The sequence below is a fragment of the Homarus americanus genome, unplaced genomic scaffold, assembly GCF_018991925.1.
Source record: "Homarus americanus isolate GMGI-L3 unplaced genomic scaffold, GMGI_Hamer_2.0 scaffold27231, whole genome shotgun sequence".
Classification (NCBI taxonomy): Eukaryota; Metazoa; Arthropoda; class Malacostraca; order Decapoda; family Nephropidae; genus Homarus; species Homarus americanus.
Window position 1 is genome coordinate 3,643,863 of NW_024718545.1, and position 26,502 is coordinate 3,670,364.

At 45.6% G+C, this 26,502-nt stretch overlaps 1 protein-coding gene across 1 annotated transcript; it reads left to right on the forward strand.

The window, feature by feature from the left end:
- LOC121859773 (myosin-IIIb-like) lies at positions 1–26,502 on the forward strand. The gene is given in 32 exon segments (XM_042356761.1): positions 1–34; positions 292–324; positions 327–437; positions 440–465; positions 1,899–2,003; positions 3,515–3,691; positions 3,975–4,112; positions 4,627–4,791; positions 6,663–6,830; positions 7,150–7,266; positions 7,793–7,981; positions 8,328–8,530; positions 9,037–9,181; positions 10,432–10,621; positions 11,071–11,281; positions 11,422–11,590; positions 12,415–12,541; positions 13,281–13,467; positions 13,873–13,993; positions 14,315–14,491; positions 14,639–14,736; positions 15,461–15,626; positions 16,371–16,477; positions 16,854–16,996; positions 17,631–17,777; positions 19,160–19,272; positions 19,624–19,779; positions 20,786–20,950; positions 21,225–21,319; positions 23,981–24,061; positions 24,939–25,109; positions 25,446–26,502. Coding segments are annotated over 32 exon segments (4,560 nt in total). The 3' UTR covers positions 25,771–26,502.

The following is a 26,502-nucleotide window of genomic DNA, read 5'->3' on the forward strand; positions in this document are numbered from 1 at the left end:
ATGAAAGAAGAACAACAAGTTGTAATTACTCAGGGTGAGCATGCCTGTACTCACCCCTGAAGATGTGAATTACACGAAACGCTTGGGAACTTCGTGTTTTTCTTTCATTTGGTTATCAGCATATATATATATATATATATATTTTTTTTTTTTTTTTTTTTTTTTTGTCCCCAACAGACTCTGTTAAGGTAGAGAGAGAGAGAGAGAGAGAGAGAGAGAGAGAGAGAAATCCTACATCCATATCTCCTACACTACTAACGTCTCCAACACTAATATCTCCTACTCCTTCAGATACCCAGGTGGCTATCAAGATCATGGAGAACATCGGGAGAACCTGGAAGAGATCGAGGAGGAGTATCTCATCCTCCGGGACCTCAGCCTCCACCCTAACCTGCCAGCCTTCCACGGCATATTCTTCAAGAAGGGCGTCAAGCAAGAGGAGACCAGGCCTGGCTCGCCATGGAGGTAAGGAGGAGGAGGAGGAGGGGGAGGAGGAGGATGGGGTAACTCGCAAGGAAAGGGGGAGGAGGGCAGCAAGCAAGGAGGAGAAAGGGGGGGATGGGCAGTAAGCAGGAGGAAGAGGAAAGATCAGTAAGCAGAAGGAGAAGGAGGAGGAGGAGGAGGAAGGGAAGAGGGAAGCAAGCAGGAGGAGAAAGGGGAGGGCAGTAAGCAGGAGGAAGAGGGAAAGATCAGTAAGCAGAAGGAGGATAGGAGGAGGAGGAGGAGGAGGAGGAGGAGGGAGGAGGAAGGGAAGAGGGAAGCGAGCAGGAGGAGGAGAAAGGGAGGGGCAGTAAGCAGGAGGAAGAGGAAAGATCAGTAAGCAGAAGAGGAGGAGAAAGAGGAGGAAGGAAGAGGGAAGCGAGCAGGAGGAGAAAGGGGGGAGGGGCAGTAAGCAGGAGGAAGAGGAAAGATCAGTAAGCAGAAGGAGGATACGGAGGAGGAGGAGGAGGAGGAGGAAGGGAAGGGGAAGCGAGCAGGAGGAGAAAGGGGGAGGGGCAGTAAGCAGGAGGAAGAGGAAGGTCTGTAAGGAGGAGAAGGAGGAGGAGGAGGAAGGGAAGAGGGAAGCAAGCAGGAGGAGAAAGGGGGGGAGGGGCAGTTTTTTAGTTTAACAAATTTATTGACAAAGCTTATAGTACAGTTTGCCTATTGTAAGTAATTCAGTCAGGTCTTGAGGGTGGTATCACTGCCACGTAGGACAGAGGTTCATACACAAAGAAATAGATCTTATTCATTCTCAACTTCCCTCTTTCCCTCACTCACTTTTTCCTTCACTCACCCCCACTCTTTATCTCCCTTTCTCTCACAGTATCACCCCCTCATTCACCATCCCTCACTCCCTCACTCTTCCTCCCTTACTCCCTCATTTAAACCCTCTTTCTCTCCCTCACACCTTCCACCTTTCCCTCACTATCTCACTCTCTCCTGCCCCCTCACACTCTCCCTCCCACTCACTCTCTCCTGCCCCCTCACCCTCTCCCTCCCCCTCACTCTCTCCCTCCCCCTCACTCTCTCCCTCACTCACTCTCACTCTCTCCCGAGAGACGTAGAGCGAGGGGCGACCTGATAGAGGTGTATAAGTGGAAGTCAGGGCTAAACAAAAGGGGACATTACAAAGGTACTCAAACTATCCAACCAGGAGCGAACTCGTAACAATGGTTTTAAATAAGACAAATTTAGATTTAGGCGTGAAATAGGTAAACACTGGTTTGGAAACAGAGTAGTGGACGAGTAGAACAAGTTACCAAATATCATCATTAACTCGAATACGCTGGATAGCTTCAAACATAGGTTGGATGCTTATATGAGCAATAGGGGTTGGGTGTAAACGGGACTGCCCAGTATGGGCCGATAGGCCCGCTGCAGTTTCCTCCATTCTTATGTTCTTATGTTCCTTACAGCTGTGTCCTCGAGGGTCGGTGACTGACCTGGTTCAAGCACTCATCAGGCGGGGACAGAGGCTGACGGAGCAGCAGCTGGCGTACATTCTGAAGGAGACTATTGACGTAGGTGTTCCTCTCCCTCCATCTGTGGTGGTGGTGAGAGAGAGAGAGAGAGAGAGAGAGAGAGGAAAAAGTATATAAAAAGCTGTTCCTTGTTACAATAATACCATATAATTTGTAAGTCAGGCCGCTAGTCAGGCCGCACCTCCATTATGCGGTTCAGTTCTGGTGTCCTTATTATAGAATGGATATCAATTCACTGGAGTCGGTGCAGCGAAGAATGACGAAAATGATTCCGGGACTTAGAAACCTTCCATATCAAGATAGGTTAAAGAAACTAAACTTGCATTCCCAGAAAGACGAAGAGTGCGGGGAGATATGATAGAAGTATTTAAGTGGGTGAAAGGAATGAATAAAGGGGATATAGATAAAGTTCTTATAATATCCGAGCAGGATAGGACTCGTAGCAACAGATTTAAGTTGAATAAGTTTAGGTTTAGGAGGGAGATATGAAGGAACTGGTTCACAAATAGGGAGGTTGACGAGTGGAACAAGCTTAGCAACTTTGTAGTAAATGCTGGAACGCTGGAAAGTTTTAAAAGGAGGCTAGATAGATTCATGGATGATAGAGAGTGGTAGTAACTCTCGACAGGAGCTGCCATGCACAGGCCAACCTTTCAATTGCAGACTCCTTATGTTCTTATATCACGGAAGGAATCAGGAAATTCTCCACATGTGCCAGTACCAAAGTATTGCCACACGGGTACTACTGACCCAGTGACACTCAGGGAGGCGGGAGAAAGCCAGGGCAGGTGAGGCCATGGCAGGTGAGGTCAGGGCAGGGTAGTCACGTCGGAATGTGGTCTTGTCCTGCTCGTTAAAGGTCACAAAGGTATAATGACCAATATACCTGTCGATAACGAGTATATAATGCGTCTGAGAGAGAGAGAGAGACAGAGAGAGAGAGAGAGAGAGAGAGAGGTGATATTTTTCTTCTTTCATTATATTTTCAAAAGACTTTGTATTTTGAGTGAGAAAAGATTCATTATTTTTTTTTTTACTGGTATATATTTTTCAGGTTGTTTCTAACGTTTTTGTAAGTTGTTGTTACCAGGAAATGAGGAGTGTGGAGGAAGGTGAGGAAGGAGAGGAGGTAGGAGGAGGAAGGAGGAGGAAACAGGAGGGAGGAGGAGGAAGCAGGTGAAAAGCAAACACTGGAGGAGAGACGAAGGAAGTCCGACTAATGCTGCCTCTTTCCCTCCCCCTCCTTCCCTCCCTCCCTCCCTTCCCCCCTCCTTCCCTTTCCTTTTCTCTTCCTTCCCTCCCTCCCTCCTTGTATCTCTGTCCCTCCCTTCTACTCTCCCAGCCTCTCTTTTTCTCAACCTTCCCCCTCCTCCTCCTCCTCTCCTGTCTAAATAATATTAATCTCTAATGTAAAACGATCTCACCTTTTCACTGACGCTGACGTTGATGCTGACGTTGATGCTGACACTAACGACGTTAATGTTGCTGCTGGCGCTACTGCTGACGCTACTGCTGACACTACTGACGGATGGTGATGTTGGTGGATACAGGCGATGGCTTACCTACACCAGAACAAGTGTATGCACCGAGATATCAAGGGTCACAATATCCTTCTCACCCAACACGGTAACATCAAGCTGGTCGATTTCGGTGTCAGCTCTCACCTGGCCTCCACCTGGGGCCGCCGTAACACTTCCGTCGGTACTCCGTATTGGATGGCTCCTGAGGTACGTGGTGGGTGTGGTGGGTACGTGGTGGGTGTTTTATGTACGTGGTGTGTGTTTTGTGTACGTGGTGGGTGTTTCATGTACGTGGTGTGTGTTTTGTGTACGTGGTGGGTGTTTTGTGTACGTGGTGGGTGTTTCATGTACGTGGTGGGTGTTTTGTGCACGTGGTGGGTGTTTGATATAAGTAGGTTAAACAAATATATCATCCTTAATTTAGTAAATCCTAAAGAAAAACAAATCCGAGTAAATCCACTTAATTAATCCGCTATGAATCCGGCTTCAGGTGATCGCGTGTGAACAACAGCTGGACTACAGTTATGACGTGAGGTGTGATGTGTGGTCTCTAGGTATCACGGCCATAGAGCTGGCTGACGGCGAGCCTCCCCTCTCAGAGATACACCCGATGAGAGCCTTGTTCCAGGTACGTTCATACACAGGTAATTTTAGCTTTCCAGGTGATCAAGAGAGCTAATTATTGGTCCACCTATTTTTCCATATACTTTCACACAGGTAATTAGCTTTCCAGGTGACCCAGAGAGCTAATTAGTGTGCCACATATTGTTACAGTTTATCTAGACAGGTAATTCTAGCTTTCCAGGTGATCGAGAAAGCTAATTATTGTCCCAGGTAGTCCAGACAGGTAATTTGTGTTATAGTTGGGTTCACAGGTAATGAGAGTCTTTGCTACAGGTATATACACACCTTTACTTAGCGCTCCTGTTGACCTAGACAGCTAATTGGCTTCTCAGATGATCCAGAATGCTAATTAGTATTCCAGGTTAACCCTGAAGCCTAACCAAACCTAACCAAACCTAACCTAACCAAACCAAACCTAACCAAACCTAACCAAACCTAACCAAACCTAACCAAACCAAACCTAACCAAACCTAACCAAACCTAACCAAACCTAACCTAACCAAATCTTTCCCTTCCAGATCCCCAGAAATCCACCACCAACTTTGGAACGCCCGGTGGAGTGGTCATTTGACTTCAATGACTTCATTTCCGAGTGTTTGGTCAAGGACTTCGAGCAACGAGCCGGGGCCAAGGAACTACTCCAGCACCCATTCATCAAGGCCGTACCCAATAACCCCGAGGAGGTGAGGTGGTGGTGAGATGGGATAATGGTGGAGGATGGTAAGGTGGAGTAGTGATAAAAAGTGGTTGGAAAGTGGTCTGAATATAGTGGGAAAAGTTTATTTTTTTTGGCTATTGAATGAGAGACGACACGCATGGCAGTGGTGGAATGTGTGTACTAATGCGGTCAGGGAGTGGGGAGATAAGGTGAGGGAGTGGGGAGAGGAGGTGAGGGAGTGGGGAGATGAAGTGAGGGAGGGGAGATATGTGAGGGAGTGGGGGGAGGATAAGGTGAGGGAGGGGCTGAAGGGAGGGAGTGGGGAGAGGAGGCAGGAGGGAGGGGAAGAGTGTTTGGGGAGATGTGGAAGAGGGAGGGGGAGAGGAGGTAAGGGAGTGGGGAGATAATTGAGTGGGGGGAGATAAGGAGGGGAGGGGAAATAAGGTGAGGGGAGGGGGGAGGATAAGGAGGGGAGTGGGGGAGAGGGGAGGGGGAGGGGAGAGGAGGTGATGGAGGGGGGAGAGGAGGGAGGGGAGTGGGGAGGAATGTTTGGAGGTGAGGAGGGAGTGGGAGGAGGAGGGGAGAAGAGGAGGGGAGTGGGGAGGAGTGATTGGGGAGTTGGAGGTGAGGAAGTGGGGAGGGGAGGTGGAGTGAGTGGGAAGGAATGTTTGAGGGATGAGGATGGAGGAAGCAAGGAGGGATGAGAGTGGGAACGAGGCATTGGGAAGTTTGTGAGGAGAGGTGAAGTGTTGAGAGGTGTGTTGAGAGGTGTGTTGAGAGAGGGTGATAGAGAGGTGATGGAGAGAGGTGGAGAGGTGTATTGAGAGGTGTTGAGAAGTGTGTTGGAGAGGTGATAGAGGTGGTGGAGAGGTGTATTGAGAGGTGTTGGAGAAGTGTGTTGGAGGAGGGTGAGAGAGGTGGTGGAGAGGTATTGAGAGATGTTGAGAGGTGTGTTGGAGAGGTGATAGAGGAGGTGTGTTGGAGAGGTGGGTGGAGAGGTGTTGGAGGTGTGTTGGAGAGGTGGTGGAGAGGTGTTGGAGAGGTGATGGAGAAGTGTGAGGTAAAAGAACAAAGATACATCATGAGGTCCAGGAGGCCACGTGACTGTGAGGAGAGAGATAAACAATAACAAAAGAAACAAAAACACATGAACAAATAAACAATGAATATGTAAACAAAGAAGACGAACAAGAACAATAACAAGAATAATAACAAGAACATGAACAAGAACAAGAACATAACGTAGACGAAGAAGAAGACGAACAAGAACAATGACAAGAACAAGACGAAGAAACAAATAAAAGCTTTAAAAACACCAAAAACTCAACCAAAAACATAGGTCACTGTACAAACTGCAACACATCCACAACACATCCAACACACCCCAACACATCCACAACACATCCTGCAACACACCCCCAACACATCCACAACACATCCCAACATCCCAACACATCCAACACGTCCTGCAACACATCCCAACACATCACAACACATCCACAACACATCCCCACACATCCACAACACACATCCCAACAACACATCCCAACACACCCCAACACATCCCAACACATCCCAACACATCCCAACACATCCCAACACATCCCAACACATCCCCCAACACACCACAACACATCCCAACACATCCCAACACATCCCAACACAACCCAACACACCCCAACACACCCCTGCAAACACATCCCAACACATCCCAACACATCCCAACACAATCCCCAACACATCCACAACACATCCCAACACATCACAACACATCCCAACACATCACAACATATCCCAACACACCCCCAACACACCCCAACACATCCCAACACATCCCAACACATCCCAACACATTTCAACACATCCCAACCTTATAACATCTCCCTTCTCCTGCAGATGCGCCTCGCCCTCACGCTGCTACAGGACGATCTGAGGAAGAAGAACCAGCTCATACAGAAGGAGCCCGAGACCACCATCAAGGGCGGGGCACTGAAGGCTGACAGGAAGACCAAGAGAGTCCCGTTGTGGATGGATGACTTGGCCTGTCTAGAGAAGCTGTCTGAGGTAAGATGAGGCTTCGATCGATGGTTCGTCTGGCGTAGCTTACTCCAGTGTGGGAGGGTTGTGGTGATTGTGTATTGGGTGTGTGTGGGTTGGTGCTTGTGTGTGTGTGTCTCTCTCTCTCTCTTTATTTTGAAAGGGAATGGGAAATAGAGATTGAATGAGAAATAAAGAGATAGGCAGAGGTAGAGAAAAGAGAACAGAGACAAAATGAGGAAAGACTGAGAGAGAGAGAGAGAGAGAGAGAGAGAGAGAGAGAGAGAGAGAGAGAGAGAGAGATACCCTCCACTAACAAGCCCTCCTCCTTCTTCGCCTCCTACAGGAAGTTATCGTAGACCACCTCGGCCGACGCTACGAGACTGACCAGATCTACACATACATGGGCGACATCCTCATAGCAATCAATCCCTTCAGGGAGATCGGCGTGTATGGTGATAAGGTCAGTCTGTCAGTCTGTCAGTTTGTCAATTTGTAAGTTTGTCAGTCTATCACTCTGTCAGTTTGTCAGTATGTCAGTCCACATTTATGATGTAACTCTTTTGGGTACAATTTTCTTCGTGTTCCTTGACCAGACACAGATACTGACAGAGTGTTTATTATCATTTTTATTAAATCACTATTAAAGGCATAGGGATAAATTGATGGCCCATATATTAAATTTCTCAAGAGTCTATTGTTATTATTTTCACAGATAGACAGACATTCATATGGTAGTTTATATTTTTTTGGGGGGGGGGGGTTTGAGAAATTTTCGTAGACTTAGTTTAAATTAATTGTCTTTTAGGCTTTCTATATATATATATATATATATATATATATATATATATATATATATATATATATATATATATATATATATATATATATATATATCAATTTATTAAGTACTATACGTCAAGTTTGTCTATAAACCTCGAAAGATTATACTTCACGTCTAATATCATATTCTTCGACGCCTTCTGCAGGAGTCTCGTTTACACCGGGGGATGGTGAAGAGTGAGAACCCTCCCCACATCTTCGCCATGGCAGACAACGCCTACCACAACATGTTACATCAAAAACAACAACAGTGTATCGTGATATCTGGCGAGTCTGGCGCTGGCAAGACGGAGAGTGCAAACTTTCTACTTAAGCAACTCGTCACCCTGGGCAAGGTAAAGGGGTGGCTAGAGGGTGTATAGTGTTCCTTATATCACAGTAACAGTAGCAATAGTGTTCCTTATATCACAGTAACAGTAGCAATAGTGTTCCTTATATCACAGTAACAGTAGCAATAGTGTTCCTTATATCACAGTAACAGTAGCAATAGTGTTCCTTATGTCACAGTAACAGTAGCAATAGTGTTCCTTATATCACAGTAACAGTAGTGTTCCTTATATCACAGTAACAGTAGTGTTCCTTATATCACAGTAACTATACCAACACCTCCAATTCTCACCTTATCCTACCTCACCTCTCCACCTCTCCACCTCTCATCTCCATCATCCTCTCCTCCTACAGGCACCTAACAGGAACCTAGAAGACAAGATCCTGCAGGTAAATCCCATCATGGAGTCCTTCGGTAATGCTAAAACGGGGATTAACGATAACTCCTCCAGGTTTGGCAAATATCTGGAGCTAACGTACACTCGTCTGGGGAAGGTGACGGGCGCTAAGATCTCTGTTTACCTCTTGGAACAGTCCCGCGTCGTCCATCAGGCTGAGTAAGTTGAGGTCTTCCTTCTGCAGGTTGTTCCTCTGTTAGTGTTGGTTTCTGTTTGGTTTTTGTTTTTTTTCTTGTTATTCTTTTGTTTTTATTGTCCTGTTTATTGGTTATATTTTTAAGTGGATTATTTTCTTATTATTTTATTTTTTTATTTTTGTTTTTGTTAAGTTCATCTCTATTGTTTTGGTTTGTTTGTTTTGTATATGTCTCTTTACTGTATGTCTCTCACTCACTCATCCACACACTCTATCCAACTCTCACACACTCTCACACGCACTCACACACTCTCCCACACCCAGACACTCTCACACACACACACTCTCACACACCCACACACACTCTTACACACCCCCACACACTCTCATCCACTCCCACTCACACACTCACACACACTCACTCACTCTCACACACTCACTCACTCTCACACACTCACACACTCTCACTCACTCTCCCACACTCTCACTCACTCTCACACACTCTCACTCACTCTCCCATATCTTACAGAGGGGAGCAGAACTTCCACATTTTCTATTACCTGCACGATGGCCTAGAGGCAGAGGACAAGTTGCTTCAGTACTGCCTCGACAAGAATAAGAGGGACAAACACCACTACCTCTCAGGAGCCAACTGGAGCAAGAGCAAGAGTGAGGTGAGGGAGGGAAGGAGGGGGAGTGGGGGGTGGGAAGGAGTGGGGGGTGTGGGAGGGAGAGGGATCGAATGGTGGATGTAGGAGGGGAAAGAGGGTGTAGGAGGGAAGGGAGGTCATGGAAGGGAGAGAGTAGGGGGAATAAATGATAAAGATAACTTATATCTATCCACCTCTTTTACTATCCACCTCATAGTATCTACTCCTCACGCTATTCACTCCTCACACTATCCACCCCTCACTATCCAGCCCTCACACTATCCACCACCTCTCACTATCCACCCCTCACACTATCCACCCATCACACTATCCACGCATCACACTATCCACCTCTCACTATCCACCCCTCACATTATCCACCTCTCACTATCCATCTCACACTATCCACCTCTCACTATCCACCCCCACACTATCCACCCCTCACACTATCCACCTCTCACTACCCATCTCACACCATCCACCCACCATCCACCCCACACCATCCACCTCACCATCCACCTCACACTATCCACCCCACACTATCCACCACCACACATCCACCACCACACTATCCACCACACACCATCCACCTCACACCATCCACCCCACCATCCACACACATCCTCACACATCCACCCCCCCACATCCACCCCACATCCACCCCACACTATTCACCACCCTCACTATCCACCCTCACACTATCCACCCATCACACTATCCACCACCATCCCTCACTATCCACCCTCACACCATCCACCCTCACACTATCCACCCACCACCCATCTCACACTATCCACCACCTCACACTATCCACCACCTCACACTATCCACCTCTCACTATCCACCACACTATCCACCCTTCACACTATCCACCACCACACTATCCACCACCTCACACTATCCACCACACATATCCACCACCACACTATCCCACCTCACACTATCCACCACCTCTCACACTATCCACCTTCTTCTCACCACCTCACACTATCCACCACCTCACTATCCACCTCACCTTCCCACACCTCCACACTATCACTTCACACTATCCACCACCTCACACTATCCACCTTTCACTATCCACGTCACACTATCCTCACACTATCTACCTACCTCACACTATCCACCACCTCACACTATCCACCCCTCACACTATCCACCTCTCACTATCCACCTCACACTATCCACGTCACACTATCCACGTCACACTATCCACCCCTCATACTATCCACCTCTCACTATCCACCTCACACTATCCACCTCTCTCTCTACAGGCCAACGTGGCACAGTTCAAGAAGGTGGTGGAAGGCTTCAAGTCCTTGGGTTTCCGTGATGATGAACTCGACTCAGTGTACAGGATCCTGGCGTCGATCATCAACCTGGGAGACGTCGATTTCTACCAGACCATCGACAAGGATAATATGGAGCAAGCGGCGGTGAAGAATGTCGAGCAGATTAAGATAGGTGAGGATAATGGTAGTGGTGTGGTGTGGTGTGGTGTGGTGGGGTGTGGTGTGGTGTGGTGTGGTGTGGTGGGGTGGGGTGTGGTGTGGAGGGGGTGGTGATGATGGTGATGGTGATAATACGTAAAGTTAATCGTCGTTTGGTTTGGTGATGCGTCATTATCGGTGTTGTTGTTTTTTATTGTGATTTTGAATGTTAATTGGTGATTTTTAACCCTTTAATTTAACTTTAACTGTGAGTAGTTATTTATAATATATTTTTTAACTATAATGTTAATTTTGATTGGTGTTTTATTGTGATTATTGGTGATTTATTGATCTAACGAGTGATTGGCGCTTTAGGGCTGATTCCTGACGAAGACGCTGACGAGGTTACAGACAATATGACGTAGATAATTAACTTCATTATTATCGTCTCTAAGTTCGCTCTTCCCTGCCTCTTGTTCACAGTGTCGGAGCTGCTGGGAATCGACCCTGCAGATCTGACGGAGGCGCTGACGTCGAACAGTGTGGTGACGAAGGGGGAGATCATCACGAGGAACAACACGGTGGAGGAAGCCATCTCCACTAGGGACGCCATGGCTAAGGCTATGTACGGGAGACTGTTCGACTGGATCGTCAACAACATCAATCGACTCCTCTCCTTCTGCAGGATTGTCTAGTGAGTGTGGGTGGGGGTGTCTCTTTCTCTCTCTCTATTGTTACTCTCAGTCTCTCTCTCTCTTTCTCTCTCTCTCTCACATCTAACTAGCTAGCTCCCCCTCCCCCACACACACCCTGACCTACCGTATTACATTGCAGTGGTGAGAGCATAGCAGTGGGCCTCCTGGATATCTTCGGCTTTGAGAACTTCGAAATGAACTCCTTCGAACAGCTGTGTATCAACATCGCCAACGAACAGATCCAATATTTCTTCAACCAACACATCTTTACCTGGGAGCAGCAAGAATATATGTCCGAGGGTATTGAGGTGAGGTGGGGTGGGGTGGGGTGGGGTGGGGTGTGGAGGTTTGGGTGTGGGGTGTGGGGTGGGATGGGTATGGTGATTGTGTGGGTGTAGTAGTGGTGTGATGGTTTGGTGGTGTGGTTGTGGTGGTGGGTACAGCGGTTGTATGGATGTGGGTGTAGTGGTTGTGTGGGTGTAGTGGTTTGGTGGTGTTTTTGTGGTGCAGTGGTTGTGTGGGTAAAATGGTTGTGTGGGTGTAGTGTAGTGTGGGTGTGGTGGTGGTATGGATGTGGTGGTTGGTGTGGTGGTGGTATGGGTGTAGTTTGGGCGTGGTGGATTATGGGTGGGACTGAGGTTTTGTGTTAATGAAAATGAATTCAAAATGATATGAAATACCTTTTAGCGCTTACCTGTCAGATCTGATGTCCCCTTGATGTAAACAAACCCCAAACACCTGTCAACACACACCTGTTATTTTCCTGTTTAAGACCACTTATAAACAAACCCCAAACACCTGTCAACAAACACCTATCATTTACCTGTTTAAGACCACTTATAAACAAACCCCAAACACCTGTCAACAAACACCTGTTATTTACCTGTTTAAGACCACTTATAAACAAACCCCAAACACCTGTCAACAAACACCTATCAGTTACCTGTTTAAGACCGCCTGCAAACAAACCCCAAACACCTGTCAACAAACACCTATCATTTACTTGTTTAAGACCACCTGTAAAATCCCAAACACCTGTCAATAAACACCTGTTATTTACCTGTTTAAGACCTCTATAAATCCTCCTTAGCACCTGTAAACACCTGTCTGAAACACCTGCTCTTTCCCGCAGGTGAACATCATCGAGTTCTCAGACAACCGGCCCGTGTTGGACATGTTTCTGGCCAAGCCGATGGGTCTCTTGGCCCTGCTGGACGAGGAGAGTCGCTTCCCTAAGGCCACGGACCAGTCCTTAGTGGGTAAGTGTGTGTGTGTGTGTGTGTGTGTGTGTGTGTGTGTGTGTGTGTGTGTGTGTGTGTGTGTGTGTGTGTGTGTGTGTGTGTGTGTGTGTGTGTGTGTGTGTGTGTGTGTGTGTGTGTGAATGAGATAAATGATAAATGAAGAAATACGACATCAGAGAACTTGCTCGTAGTAGTATTGAAGTGATAACTAATGACCGTGCATAGTATGTATGTGTTTTTACCTGTGTACGTATCAATACATGTATAGGTGTATATTTATGTATGTGCACAATATAAGTGTATGTGTATGAACGTGTTTATGTCTGTATGTATGGCGACCTGTGGTGTAATGGTCAGCACGTCTCGGGTTCGATCCCCGGGCAGGGTGAAACTATGGGCAAGTTTCTTTACGCCATTTGCCTCTGTCAGCCCAGCAGTAATTAGGAACCTGGATGTTAATCGATTAGTGGATCGTGTTCCGGGGTAATGGCTAGCCAGTGCAGTTGGCGAGTTGTCCGGTCTTCTCAGACTATTCCTTGACACTGGGTCATGCAACTCGTTAACTCAGGGTGTAGTTGTTGCGTTGGCGACAGCTTCTACACCTTAAACAAATTCACTCTTTGGTGGTCCTTGGGCCGGCCATCCTGGTTACACGAGGGGCAACCATTACTATATGTGCATAACATTAATTACGTAATATATTTAACAACAAGAAAGTAAACCAAATTAAGTCCTCCTCTCACTGTCTCGTCCTCAGAGAAGTTCCACGACAACATCAAGTCTCAGTACTACATGAAGCCCAAGGCCCAGGGTTATGACTTCACCATCCGCCACTTCGCCGGGAGGGTCGCCTATGACACTCACCGGTTCCTCGAGAAGAACAAGAACTTCCTCCCCACTGAGGTCATCCAACTCCTGAGGCAGAGTTCCCACGATATTATCAGGTGAGGGAGAGGTGAGGGAGTGATGGAGAGGTGAGGGAGTGAGGGAGGGGTGAGACAGCAAGGGGGTGAGAGGTAAAGAGGAGTGGGGGTGACATGTGAGGGAGGGAAGGTGAAGGATGAGAAATGAGGGATTTATGAGGGAGGAGTGAGAGATGATAAAGGGAGTGAGGGTGAGTGGTGAGGAGAAGAAGGAAGGTGAGGAGGAAAGAGTGAGGGAGAATAGTGAGGAGAAGAAGGAAGGTGAGGAGGAAAGAGTGAGGGAGAATAGTGAGGAGAAGATGGAAGGTGATGAGGAAAGAGTGAGGGAGAATGATGGACAAGATGAATAAAATTTAAGATGAATTGTTATAACTGATCATATGCACTAACTAACACAGTCACCACCTTCTTCTGTGCCTCCGCCAGGTACCTCTTCCAGTGTCCGCTGACTAAGACGGGCAACCTCTACTACGCCACCCCTAAGAACTCCCCCAGGGCCACCCTCACCAAGCAGAAACAGGCCAAGAGCACCTCTGGCAGTACCAGCGTGAGTACTGGAGCGGTCACTAGCCACCCTCCCTCCCCCCCACCAGGAGACTGTGGGGGGAGGGGGGGGGAGAGAACTTTTAGGACACCTGATGAAAATATTAGATAGATAGATAGATAGATAGATAGATAAATAGATAGATAGCCTAACATAACTTAACCTAACCTAACCTAACTTAACCTAACCTTAAGTGAGAGTCATTGTATCAGAGAAGAAAAATCTGGCTTATTACAGCACCCCACTCACACTACCTCCCTCTCTCTTATCCTCCCTCTCCCTCTCCCTCTCCCTCTCCCTCTCACCCTCCCTCTATCTCTCCAGACGCAGTACGACAGCCGCGGTTTGGCCTCGCAGACGAAGGCGCAGCAGACGGTGGCCACATACTTCAGGTACTCTCTCATGGATCTCCTGCAGAAGATGGTGAACGGGACGCCTCACTTCGTCAGGTGCATCAAGCCCAACGACGAGAAGGCGCCCAACAGCTTCGACAAGAAGAAGGTACTGCGTGTGTGTGTGTGTGTGTATGTGTGTGTGAAGCTATATGTGTGTGTCTATGTGTAGTCCTTTACATAGATAACTCAACATGTGCGTTTATGTATGTATGTATTTATGTATGTCACTGATCACCTCTCCCTCACCTGCCAGGTACTACGGCAGCTCAAGTACGCTGGCGTCATGGAAACAGTGAGGATAAGGCAACACGGCTTCCCACATCGTATCCCCTTCGCTGAGTTCCTACGCAGGTTAGTAGATGGCGCTGGTGTTCGTCTCTGTTACTATTGAGAGAGAGAGAGAGAGAGAGAGAGAGAGAGAGAGAGAGAGTATGGATTAAGATTAAAATAGAGATAATAATTGATTCTGTTCATCTCTTCATAACACAACAGGTTAATTACAACACCATACCTGTCCTCTGTCTCAGGTGTGATGTGAAATGGGTCAGGGGAAGCTTCAGTATCTAACAGTAACACAGGAAGGGGTTGGTGGGTTGGTGGGTTAATGGGTTCGTGGGTTGGTGGGTTGATGAGTTGATGAGTTAATGGGTTGATGGTTTTATGGGTTCTATGGGGTTAATTAGCACTACCCCCATTAGTAACTTGTCTCTATATCCCCATAAATCAACTGGTCTTCAATCCTGCTCCTATTCATCCTCCTCCTCCTCCTCCCTTCTCTTCCTCTTCATCCTCCTCCTCCTCCTCCTCCTCCTCCTCTTCATCCCTTCTCTTCCTCCTCCTCCTCCTCTTCATCATCCTCCTCCTCCTCTTCCTCCCTTCTCTTCCTCTCATCATCCTCTCCTCTTCCCTTCTCTTCCTCTTCATCATCCTCCTCCTCCTCTTCCTCCCTTCTCTTCCTCTTCATCATCCTCCTCCTCCTCTTCCTCCCTTCTCTTCCTCTTCATCATCCTCCTCCTCCTCCTCCTCTTCCTCCCTTCTCTTCCTCTTCATCATCCTACTTCTCCTCCTCCTCCAGGTATTGCTTCCTGGCCTTCAACTTCGACGAGAGAGTCACAGCCTCCAAGGAGAACTGTCGCCTCCTTCTGCTGCGACTCAAGATGGACGGCTGGGCGCTGGGCAAGACTAAGGTGTTCCTCAAGTACTACCATGTTGAGTACCTCACCAAGATCTACGAGAAGCAGGTGAGGTCAAAAGGTCAAGATAGTTAACGAGGTCAGGTCAGAGGTTAAGATAGTTAACTATGTCAAGTCAGAGGTTAAAATAGTTAATGAGAAGGTCAGGTCAGAGGTTAAAAATAGTTAATGAGAAGGTCAGGTAGGTGGTTAAAATAGTTAATGAGAAGGTCAGGTCAGAGGTCATAATCGTTAATGAGAAGGTCAGGTCAGAGGTTAAGATAGTTAACTATGTCAAGTCAGAGGTTAAAATAGTTAATGAGAAGGTCAGGTCAGAGGTTAAAAATAGTTAATGAGAAGGTCAGGTAGGTGGTTAAAATAGTTAATGAGAAGGTCAGGTCAGAGGTCATAATCGTTAATGAGAAGGTCAGGTCAGAGTTCATGTTGGTTAACGAGGAGAATGAATGTCAGGTCAGAAGTCAAGTCAAGAGAGCCTGTTCGAGAGAATACGGTCGTAAGAACAGGGATTAACGTGTTAATCTTATCCCCTTCTTGCTCTCAGCTTATTGTGTTTTGTTTAATTATTCTGTATATAAACTTTGACAATTACTTAGCAGAGTGTCACACCCATTCACACCATCACCACACCCACAACACCAGTGCCACACCCTTAACACCATTACCACATCCTCAACTCCAGTGCCACACCCTCACCACCAGTACCACACCCTCATCACCAGTACCACACCCATGAACACCAGTGCCACACCCTCACCACCAGCGCCACATCATTAACGCCACCCCCTCCCACAGATACGACGCATCATACAGGTTCAGGCGTGCGTCAGGATGTGGCTGGCCAGAATTCGGTACCAGAAGCAGAAGTGGGCAATAGCTCGCTCCGTCCTCACCCTGCAGAGGTAAGTGTCCCTACCACCCACGAGAGAGAGAGAGAGAGAGAGAGATGTAACTGCCCCCATTCATATTAAACTGCCTTAAAAACATACGTATTTCCTTCATAACACCTAAGTTTACCGTTTTGCTCCTCAACACACCTGTCATTACCACCTGTATTTGTCCTAAAAATACAAGGAATTGCCCTTAAACATCTGTACTTAGCCTAAATCTCCAGTATTTTCATTATTTTATCTGTATTTGTGCTGAAATTATCTGCATTTGCCCTAAAACATATGTAAAACCTGTACCTGATCTGAATACACCTGTAAATACCTTGAATATCTGTACTTAACCTAAAACTACCTGTCAACACCTTCAACACACCTGTGCCGCCGATAGGTTTACCCGAGGCTGGATCATCAGGAAGAAGTACCAGGAAGTGTGCTCCAAGAAGACTCCTGAGGAGGCCCGACACCCCCCTGCCATGAAGGCTCCCTCCCCCCCTCCACCTGATAAGAGGAAACTCATCCACAAGGACTCAGGTACGTGAAGACTCCAGTTAAATCAATGGGAAGGCTCACTAAAGCCCAACAAAGCTTAAGATAAGACTCTTAATCAAGCAGAGTCAACATAGGCTCTTATGAATCACATAGACTAAAATTAAACTCAGTTTTGTCCAGCGAGACTTAAGAATTTTTTTTTCATTCTCTAATTCTTTCCTAAATGCAAAATACACCTAAAATATTATTGCCTGTATTAATATTTCTAGAATTACGTAACGACATGTGTCTTCTATACAGTAGCCTATACCATTGTGTTTATTTATTCTGTTTATCATTGGTAATAATCCTAATTTATCTACATTTTCCTCCATTTTCTTTATGTTAGTTGGGTAACTTTTTTTTGTCATTCACTGTTATCGTTAAAATCAAAAACATTTATATATGGAATATCTCTACAATACATTATACAATATTTCCAACAGCAAAAAGATTATTTATTTTAATAGCTTCTTTTTATAAACATATAAATTCATTACTTTTTTATGCATTTATTCGTCTATTGGGTTGACTGGATGTAATCTCTGTGTCAATAATCAAACATCTTTACACTGACCTCGACACTAGAAGCCCAGTCCATCCAGCTTCACCCTCAGCGTACAGTTACTTCCTGTAGGTCAGTGGGGGAAGGCCAAGATGATAGGGGCCCTCGGAGCACAGTCCTCCATTGATCAAGTGGCCTCCCAGGACCACACCGACGACCACAAGGTTAAAAATGCCTCGGAACTGACGAAGGAGGAAGCCGCCCTGATCATCCAAGCCTGTAAGAGAAGCCACAGGGAGATCCTTTAAACCTTTCTGCTTCTGTCTGTAGGATTTCCACGACTGTAGAAACATTGTCAGTTGTGCTCCTTCACCCTGTAGACTCCTGCCTTTAGAAACTGTACGAGTGACCCTGGTGGAAGACCCGTCCTTCAGTGCATCTTATCCTGTAGATTATTCCACCTGTGTCCTGTAGGACTCCTCTCCCGTCGTGTTGTTGAACTGTAGACTTATCCCTTACAGGATATTTCAGGACATTATTGAATTCAGTCTTGTGTTCAGATTCTCCTGTAGGACTATTGTAGGACTTTCCTTCAGATAGTCTTAGGAGGAGGACACGAGCTCCTTGTGACACTGACCAGAACCAGATATATTACAGACATTTGCTGGCTCTCCACGAACCACTTGAAACTGTAACTTGCTGAAACTGTAACTTGCTGAAACTGTAACTTGCTGAAACTGTAACTTTCTGAAACTATAACTTGCTGAAACTGTAATTTACTGAAACTGTAATTTACTGAAACTGTAATTTATTGAAACTGTAATTTACTGAAACTGTAATTTACTGTACCTGTAGTGACGTATTGTAAGACTGTGTTGCCTGATGAACCAGTAGTGATGATGAATAGGACTAAAAGACCTTTGGAAAGTTATAAGACGATTTACTGAAGATCTTGATATGCTTCTGGACCAAACTGCATGCCAGACGGAGCCTCTTGTTGATCCTGCAGCCGCCTGAGCTTACAGTCTACAGCACAGCATGTTGCCACCAAGAACTGTAACAAGATTTCACTGTACATCCCAGCCTACCCAACCTGTAACCTGATGGACCTGTAATGATCATTCTACTCTATACCAAGCCTGCCGAGTCTGTATCCTGTTAACTGTAAACCGGCAGCCTGTTTCATGCAGAATGTAATCCTTGAACCTGTATCATTCTACCTGTACCGGGGTTAATCGTGCATCTCCTAGTACAGGTGTTAATGACAGAACACCTGTGACTGACCCCTGGAGAACTCTTCCGTATATCTGTAATACTTCATTCGTTTGTTAAGAGAGTCTTGTTGGCTATTACAGCTGTTACATGTGTAGTCTAGTGTTATGTGTACTGTTATTATCTCTGTTATTCACTTTATCTTGTTATTTGAGTTATTTTTGCCAGTTTCTGTATTTCTTCTCTACATTTGTTCGTCTTCTTCCCCCTTTCTTCCTCTCTCCATCCCTTCCTCACCTCTGCTTTTCTGCTTCAACTCTTCTTCCTCTCTCCCTCACCTCTCCTTCCCTCCCTCACAACTACTTCCTTCCATCATCCATCACCTTTCCTTCCATCCCTCCCTACCTCACCTCTGTATCTCTCCCTCACCTCTCCCTCACTACCCACAGACTACCGCGGACACATGGTGAGGCAGGAATGGGGACCAGTGTTGGAGGAGAGACTCAAGAAATTGGTGGAGAAACATATCGACAACCCCGAAGAAGCGTCAAAAGCCTTGGAGGTAAGATTGTGGTTATGGTGATTGTGGTTGGTGGTGGCTATTGTGGTTGGTGGTGGTGGTGATTGTGGTTGGTGGTAGTAGTAATTGTGATTGGTGGTAGTAGTAATTGTGATTGTAGTTGGTAGGAGTGATTGTGGTAGTAGTCATGAAAAATGTCTCTGATCCATACTAGGACACCACTCTTCCCCGCATCCCTTACCCTTCCAGTTTAATTTTTAGCTTCTTATGGGCAACGCTGTCGATAGCCTTGGCAAAGTCCAGGTATATATTGTTCATATTGCCACCCTGTTCCAGAATTTGAGTTCAAACATCCAGCACTCACTCACTCACTCACTCACTCACTCCTTACAGGCAGAGGGACTATCACCAGATGAAGCAGCGCTGGTGATTCAGAAGTTCTGGGGTAGACATAAGAAGAAGAAGCGGACTGAAGCAGCCACCAACGAAGAGCTCGGACGATACACGAACAGCAAGAGAATGACCAGTCTCATCATGTTTTCCCAGAATGTAAGGAATATATGAGTTACCCTTAAAATATATTCGTTTTCTCTGTTTTGTGATAGTTTTTGTTTTCTATGATACTCTCTTTGTAAACTATAAGAAGGAAGTTATAGTGGATTAATTAGTTGAAGTTAGTGAGTTTTTGCTTTATTTTAGCTCATTATGTAAAAACAAAATAACGTAATTGATTATTTAAGGCTGTTTTGGAAATTTTATGTGTGTTTTGGAAGATAATGTTTAATTACCCTGTGATGGTGTTTATTTTCCTCATAACTAATAGAAAAGTCAATGATATCTTCCTTTCTTTCTCTTCAAAATTTCCTCTTTTTCCTTGGTGTTGGGTTTTTTACTTGTATTTTCTCCCAATTAATGAAAAAAAATACTAGTTTCTCTTATACTGTATGTTATTTTTTTTAAACGATATTATATTCATTCAGTAAAATCATCATACGGGTTTAGATTGACTCAGTATGTGTATAGACAGTGTAGGTATACTGTAGATACAATGGTAAACAGTAGATCACCTGTACATTACCTGCCCTCACCTGACCACCTGTACATTACCTGCCCACACCTGACCACATGTACATTACCTGCCCTCACCTGACCACCTGTACATTACCTGCCCACACCTGGTCACTTGTACATTACCTGCCCACACCTGGTCACTTGTACATTACCTGCCCACACCTGACCACCTGTACATTACCTGCCTCACCTGACCACCACATTACCTGCCCACACCTGACCACCTGTACATTACCTGCCCTCACCTGACCACCTGTAATTACCTGCCCACACCTGACCACCTGTACATTACCTGCCCTCATCTGACCACCCGTACATTACCTGCCCACACCTGACCACCTGTACATTACCTGCCCACACCTGACCACCTGTACATTACCTGCCCTCACCTGACCACCTGTACATTACCTGCCCTCACCTGACCACCTGTACATTACCTGCCCACACCTGACCACCTGTACATTACCTGCCATCATCACTACAGGTACACATGTCGAACCAAGAGACACACAAGTTCCTGAGGCGTCACAAGGCTGGGGTGCGTCTGGAGGAGGTCACGACCCCTGACAAAGACTACATACGTCCTAGAGGCTTCGATCATATTCCTCAAGTGATAAATGAGCAGAGGAAGAGAGCAGCGCCCCAGCCGGTGAGAGAGAGAGAGAGAGAGAGTAGTATAGTAGTAAGGAGCCTGAGGAGTGAGCGAGCCGAGGGTCGAGAAGAACTTTTTCCCAGAGTGACATTAAGGAATGACACACATAAAGCTGACTGATGCAGCTGAAGATATATACAAGAATATTGTCTTAGCTTGTACCACATTAATGACTGACAGTAATGAGTTAAACAAGAATATAACGATACATATTTACTTCTTTGTTTGTTATGTATGTCAGTGTTGTGTTATCGTCTTCCTCTCCCCTCAGCCTGGCAGCGGCAACACTCGGCCGCTTATCAAGATCACCTCTACTGACGATAGTGTGTCCAACTACTATGACTTCCTGCAGGAGGAGATGCGCAGGTGAGGCAGCTGGATCCCCCACCAGGCGGTTCCTCGTCTTGGCAGATATAAAGCGTGGGGTAACAGGTCGATCATCTCCCTTAAAACGAGATGATGTGTGAATTGGAGTGAAACAGTTTATTTAGCGTTAAAAACACAGATACAGAGTGGATAATAATAACAATATTAACATGGCTGAGCCAGTTGAGGACCTGAGCTCTCTTTGAGGCACCTGATATATACTATACATTTATGTCAAGGAAGTATTATGTAACATTTAGTATCATCTGGAATAGTGCAATAGCATGGTGGTGATAAGAACATGTTACCTCGGTTATCACTTCGTTATATATCTATTTTTATTTATTTTTTATACATAAATTACAGTGGAATTTAAAAACGTAAGTATAATGGGGGAGCAGTACAAGATGGGCTGTACAGTAATAATCAGGCAATAGATATTTTTTAAGAGATGATTTAAAGGAAGGGAGCGTAGTCTTTGCTCGGAAGGGTGGGGGTAAGTTGTTCCACACCTTCACACCATGATTTTTTATGGAGGTCTGGGACTGAGAGGAGCGCATGGGGGGTGGTCTTAGTAGCTCTGGGTGCCTTAAATTGTATCTCTGATTATTTCGGAACTGGAAATAATTATTGTCAAGCAAGTGATTATTAGATTTGTAAACAAAGAGGGCACAGCAGTAGGTGTTAATATCCTCGAATTTTAAAATTTTCAATATAGCAAATTTCTCGTGTGTGTGATCTGTTTTTCAAAGAGATCATTGTCCATACAACTCTCTTTTGTGCAGTAACCAGAGATTGTGTTTTTGAAGAACCAGAGGCTCCCCCATAGTGTGTGACAGTGTATCAGGTGTTGGTAAACAAGATCATGACAGATTTCTTTCATTGCTGAGAGAGTGAGTGACTGTCGAGTGTGATACATGATACCGCACTCTTTATTGACTTTACTGTGAATGACGTGTATGTGGTTTCTCCAGTTAAGTTTCTCATCAACAATAACTCCGAGGAATTTAGTATTTTGTTTGCGTTTGAGGACTGTATTTCCAAGGTACAGGGGGTCCAAGTCTGGGGGTAAGTTTTTTCTTCTGTGAAAGATCGTGTAGTGGGTTTTCTCAAGGTTTAAGGTCAGTTTATTACGTATTACCCAGGTCCTGACTTTAGTTAATTCAGTGTTCATAGTTCTCATCAAGGAATGGAGGTCTGAGTTGCTGGCATAGAGATTACTATCGTCTGCATATAAATTGTATTTTATGAGTGAGCTGGCGTGGAGTATGTCGTTTATGTACAACAAAAAACAGTATTGGACAGAGAATGGAACCTTGGGGGACTCCATACAAGATTGGCGAGGAGTCAGATTGGTGATTATAGCAGACACACTGCATCCTGTTGGACAGATATGAGGTAAACCAATTGTGGGACAGGCCCCTAACGCCGTAATGTTCAAGCTTTGAAAGGAGGATGGTATGGTCGACAGTATCGAAGGCTTTATAGAGGTCCAAAATATACCGACTGTGAATTGACTGTCATCAAAGGAATTTAAGATGTCATTAGTAAAGGATAGCAGAGCACTCTCAGTCGACCTTCTAGCTCTAAATCCAAACTGGGAGTCTGTAAAGATGTTATTGGCATTGCAGAAGGAATTTAGTTATTTGATAAGGAAAGGATTATGAACAGGGGAGGAAGTTCTTAGAGAGGATCTATCTTAGGTAAAAGTCCTTTGGTTTATGAAGAAAAGGAGTTTGTATAGGACTCCTGTATCGGACTCGTGTGGTGTTTGGGAGGGTCACACTAGATAACACCCTTCTCACGTGTGTCTGGGCTGAGATTCGAACCCTTGATAATTTGGTGAGAGATAGACGTCAACGCCGTTCCACCAACACCCCTGAAAAATGAATACAACGGAATAGAAACACGTCACTTGAGAAATTGGAGTGGAACCTAACTTTACCTAACAAAATCTAACTTAATTTATTGTAACCTGACCTAACCTAACCTAACACGAGGGCCTAATCTTACCTAATCTATTCTAAGTTAGAATGGGTTAGGTTAGGTTACATTAGATTGGCATAAGTTAAGATTTGGTTAGGTTGTGTTAAGTACCACTCTTATTTCACAAGTGATGTGTTTCTATGTCATTGTATTAATTTTAGACAAAGAAAAACACTGTTATTATTACATAGAACATTTTATTACCTAGAGAACATACATAAATTATATAGTCACCTTAATTGTCTATGTAAAACAACAGAACTAAATGGAGGTCCAATGTTAGCCTATATGTGACGACTAATATAACACACAGTGAGGGAGGACGGTGGTCTGGCCCAAGGAAGTTCTCTCTCGTGGTTAAAGTTTCCGGGGATATTATTATACATTTACCAGTACAGCTTGAGAGTGGTCAATGATACAGTGCATGTGTCTCTTATTTCTCTTCACGTAGACAACTATAAGCATCTGTGTTATTACCAATGTTCTTCTAAAGGTTTTCTTCTACCCCTGAGGCAGTGAGCACTCTCAGCTGCCCACTAGACTAACCACTTCCCTACCTAAGCAACATTACTCTCTAACTGGTGAAGTCATTTAGATGGTATTTCTCCTTTTTCCTTGTTTTAAAGACCTTGTCTCGCATGCCACTAACACAACGCCCTTCCTGGCACCTTCTAGTCCTACACCGGAATACAACCCTGAAACGCCGTGGGATGCTCCCTTGGCCTCGAAAATCCACCGTCAGAGCGGGCGGCAGAGGTTAGTTCACCTCACAGTAGCTGGGGGACGGAGTAGTTGGCACCACTGTAGAGAAGCTAAACTTACACAGGGTCTGTACTGGGGTCTCTAATACGCTTTTCTCTCTCCCTTGTATTAACTGAGTCATCGTGGAGCTGTTTGTACCGCCGTGAGGAGATCATGGCTGGCTGCTGCACCTTATGATACATCACATCTATGTTAATGCTGACGACCTCTGCTAGTGACGGACTTGATTATAAACTTATGCTGTTCTGAATCTGTATCCGCGTGACTTGATTACGACACATGCCAGACAAGTGACACCGACTCACAGATGGGGACGAGGAGGTGTCCACAAAATAACATCACTTTATTCCTATTAAGATCGTCATAGAGAAATTATCTATGGGAAAAATACACAAAGACTTACATAAAGACCGCACCTGGGACACAACTGATACCATATTTACACTGTTAGTATGACGCAGCTCAGTGACAGTACCATGACAACCTGTGATCAGTCAGCCCTTATATGACTCTGATGACGTCCTGTGTATGACACCTCGTATACGCCAGTGTTGTCCCTCTTGTGTGAGTGTGGGGGTCAACCTCCAGCAGTAGTAGCAGTGGATCAGGGGTATCCCGTTATGGCTTCCGTACGCTTCTTGTGTCCTGTTGCAGTTGTGTAGAGCATTGTGGCTTTACCTGGCGTCTGAGTTGTAATGTTGTGTTAGTGAATTGTTGATAGAATTTAAGAGCTTCTATTTATTACCTTACTAAAGTATATTACACGAGCATTTATTATTGTGATGTATATTTATCATCGTGTCCACCACAAGTTAGGATCTACAAAGTTCCTCTCGCTTTAACGAACCAAATATTTTCTCCCTTCACCCAGAGCGGCAGAGAACGCGGGCGTTAAGGTCGACCTCAGGAAGGAGAAGGTGAAGAAGGTGAAGGAAGGACTCAAGACCCAGAATATGGTCAACGAAGAGACCGAAGAGATGAAGCTGCGGCAGTGGAAAGGTGCGGTGGCTGTCGGTGCGGGAGTATCGCCCCCGGAGTGGAAGTGAGTAGTGTGGAGAGTCTGTGTCGCCTCGCGGGTTCACGTGTTTGGTTAACAGAGAATATTGTGATGATGAATAATTGTTCACTTAAAGTCATGTTATTATTATTCCAACACCTAACTAACATAAGTCCATGATCACTGGCGGCATCCCACATACTGCCTGAGTTAATATTGAAAACCCTTTTGTCCCCAAGTCCATTTTTTGTCGAGACCCGCCGATGTCCTGTAGATTCTGATAGATTCTTGTACTGGCCACATCAGAGCCATGTTATTGAAGGGTGTCATTATTACATTGTCTTGTGTATATGGGTGTTAACTGTCACCTCGTTGTCACAGGGGAAGACCCGCCACATCCACCACCAACATGCAGGCGGCCTCAGAGCTCAGACAGATGTTACGCTCCAATGGCGCCGTGCCCCCGAAAAGACAAGCTCCTCGAACACCAGCGCCAACGCCCCCCAAACAAGATCAACCTAGAACGTCAAACGACGCCGCCTCCCAAGGTTCTCAAGGAGGTGCTGAAGTTGAGGTAGAAGATACCGGACCTTACAACTTCAGACAGTTCCTCAGGAAGACAAACTACGCCCCGACGGACACCATCAGGAAGAGGCAGCTGAAGAGAGATGGTCTGAACGGATACGGCGCAGAGTACCAGATGTAAACAAGAAGAGATCAGATTCTCTTCCTCAGTGACTAGAAGGACTTGATCGCTTCTCGGGTTTTTTCTCTCTATCCTTAAGACTAACGCAGAGAACCGAAGGAAAATAATAGTTCTAGATCCGTGCTGGGAAGTTTAGGGAACTACCGACGAGGAGAGCCTCTTGGTATAGTAAGGAGTTGGCTTAAGCATCTCCCAGGTTGTAATGTAACCACGTGACTGATACCCTCCACTACTACCCGCTGGAGGAGACTGACGACCCACATCCACGGAGACAACTTATAAGAACCATTAGCCTTGGAATGAGGACAAGTTGTAAAAGTTTTGGTCTCAGGCAAGAACTCCTAAGACGGTCATCCTCGGTGCTGTTGTTATGTAAGATGCAGAAGCTTTAGAGACCTCAGACAGGAGGAGTGATGGATGGCCTCTGTGCTCCTTCAGAGGTCAACACGTAGACCGCCGCCTCTCTCCAGTAGAAGACATGGTTATTGCTTCCTTAGAGCCCGAGTCTCCCTCATGGCCAGAATGTGTTAGCTTAGCGCAGTAATGTAGAGTCACTGAAACACAAATGTTGCTTGGAGGTCTGTAGTTCAACACAGCTGTGCAGTAGACATTGAAATAGACTTAAATGTTTATCAACAGAATTTTAGGCAAAGTATATACCAAGATTGATACATGCAAATGTTTTTATTTATTTATATTAATATTAAGATTATTATAATTTCCATTATTATT